The sequence below is a fragment of the Aplysia californica genome, unplaced genomic scaffold, assembly GCF_000002075.1.
Source record: "Aplysia californica isolate F4 #8 unplaced genomic scaffold, AplCal3.0 scaffold00193, whole genome shotgun sequence".
NCBI lineage: Eukaryota > Metazoa > Mollusca > Gastropoda > Aplysiida > Aplysiidae > Aplysia > Aplysia californica.
Genome location: NW_004797463.1, coordinates 49,525 through 50,801, shown reverse-complemented (window position 1 = coordinate 50,801; position 1,277 = coordinate 49,525). Strand labels below are relative to the sequence as shown.

Sequence of the window (1,277 nt, the reverse complement as noted above, 5' to 3'; positions counted from 1 at the left end):
TTTTTTCAACCACCACCCACAGAGCGGTGGACTCCCAGGAGTACTACAGAGAGCGTCGTCGATACCTGCACAGCGTCCGCCACAGTCAAGTCCTCACGACCAGCGACGAGACGAGGCACCAGACGAGAATCCAGCAGCTCAACGGCGGACTCACGCAGAATAAGGTAAGTAAACCCAGAACGCCACGTCCTCTGAAGAAAAAAAGAGCAGCAGGTTTAACTTTAACGCCCCTTTCCCCACTATGTTATTTAAGATGCGGGACCTCCGAATTTGACGCCGATCTTCGATCTCAGATAAGACTGAGCCAGTTGGGTGAAGAGCAGTGCTGGGCAGCTATGTTCCCGATTATTGAAAGCTAGGAATCGTAGGAATCGACTCCGAACCCAATTACTTACTTTCTAATGATGTGATTTCTTCCGGTGGTTACCTGGTTGGCTCCGAGCATCTTCAGGATTTAGGATAACCTTGATTTCGGAACATTACGAAGCATCAACTTTCATTTTTCAAAAATAAATTTAAAAAAAGAAGATTTTAATGATTAAATAGCTGGTAACCGCGTAAAAAGGAGTCGGAACTTTTCTTCCGTGGCATTAATCGTGGGAATCGGTTCCGGAATCGGTCCTTCGCCCAGCTCTAAATTAAAAAAAACCCAAACTTCCCCAAAAAGCATTCAGAGTGCTTCGTTGGGGGTTCAAACTACGACCGTCCGCTTCTTAGTCCCGCAGACCCCGGAATGTTTCACGGAACCAAGATATACTTAAGAAAGACTCAATATGTTAACTGTCAAACTGCCAAAATGTGTACTGAAAAGAATTATAATGCAGGCTATATGCATCGAAATTTTCATTTGGCGGAAACACTATCATAATTGATATGTGCTGTTAGTATAGCGTTATACCAACACGACAAGGATATTTTTAGTTCGTCTTGATCTCCACCTATTTGAAGGTCTGGGTCCCCTGAAAATATTTGTGAGGCAGCGTGGTGGAATCAGGCTCTCGTCAAAATAATGAAAGTGAAGAAACGTGTATTTTTCTGCTGGTTTGTGAATTTTTATCAAATTTTTGTTTTTGGGCTCATCACCTTTCACGCTCATTGAAGAACTGATGTATGTGTTGATTTTTCTGAAAAACGTTGATTAAAGGCACAAAAAATGTAAATTTTCAGTTACCACGGACTTTTAAGCTAAGGAAACAACAAAACTTTTGTGGCCAGTTTCTCTCTAATTTTATCTCTGAAAACAGGTGACCCCCATCTCCTTCTTTCGCCAATATCTC

The 1,277-nt window shown here is 42.4% G+C and overlaps 1 protein-coding gene across 1 annotated transcript in view; it reads left to right on the top strand.

The window, feature by feature from the left end:
* Window positions 1-22: 22 nt before the first annotated feature.
* Window positions 23-1,277, top strand: part of LOC101860572 — a gene marked incomplete at both ends in the record, with an annotated part of 5,178 nt that continues 3,923 nt past the window's right edge. Inside the window, 1 exon segment of the mRNA XM_013082765.1 lies at window positions 23-164. Coding sequence (XP_012938219.1) covers window positions 23-164 — 142 coding nt within the window.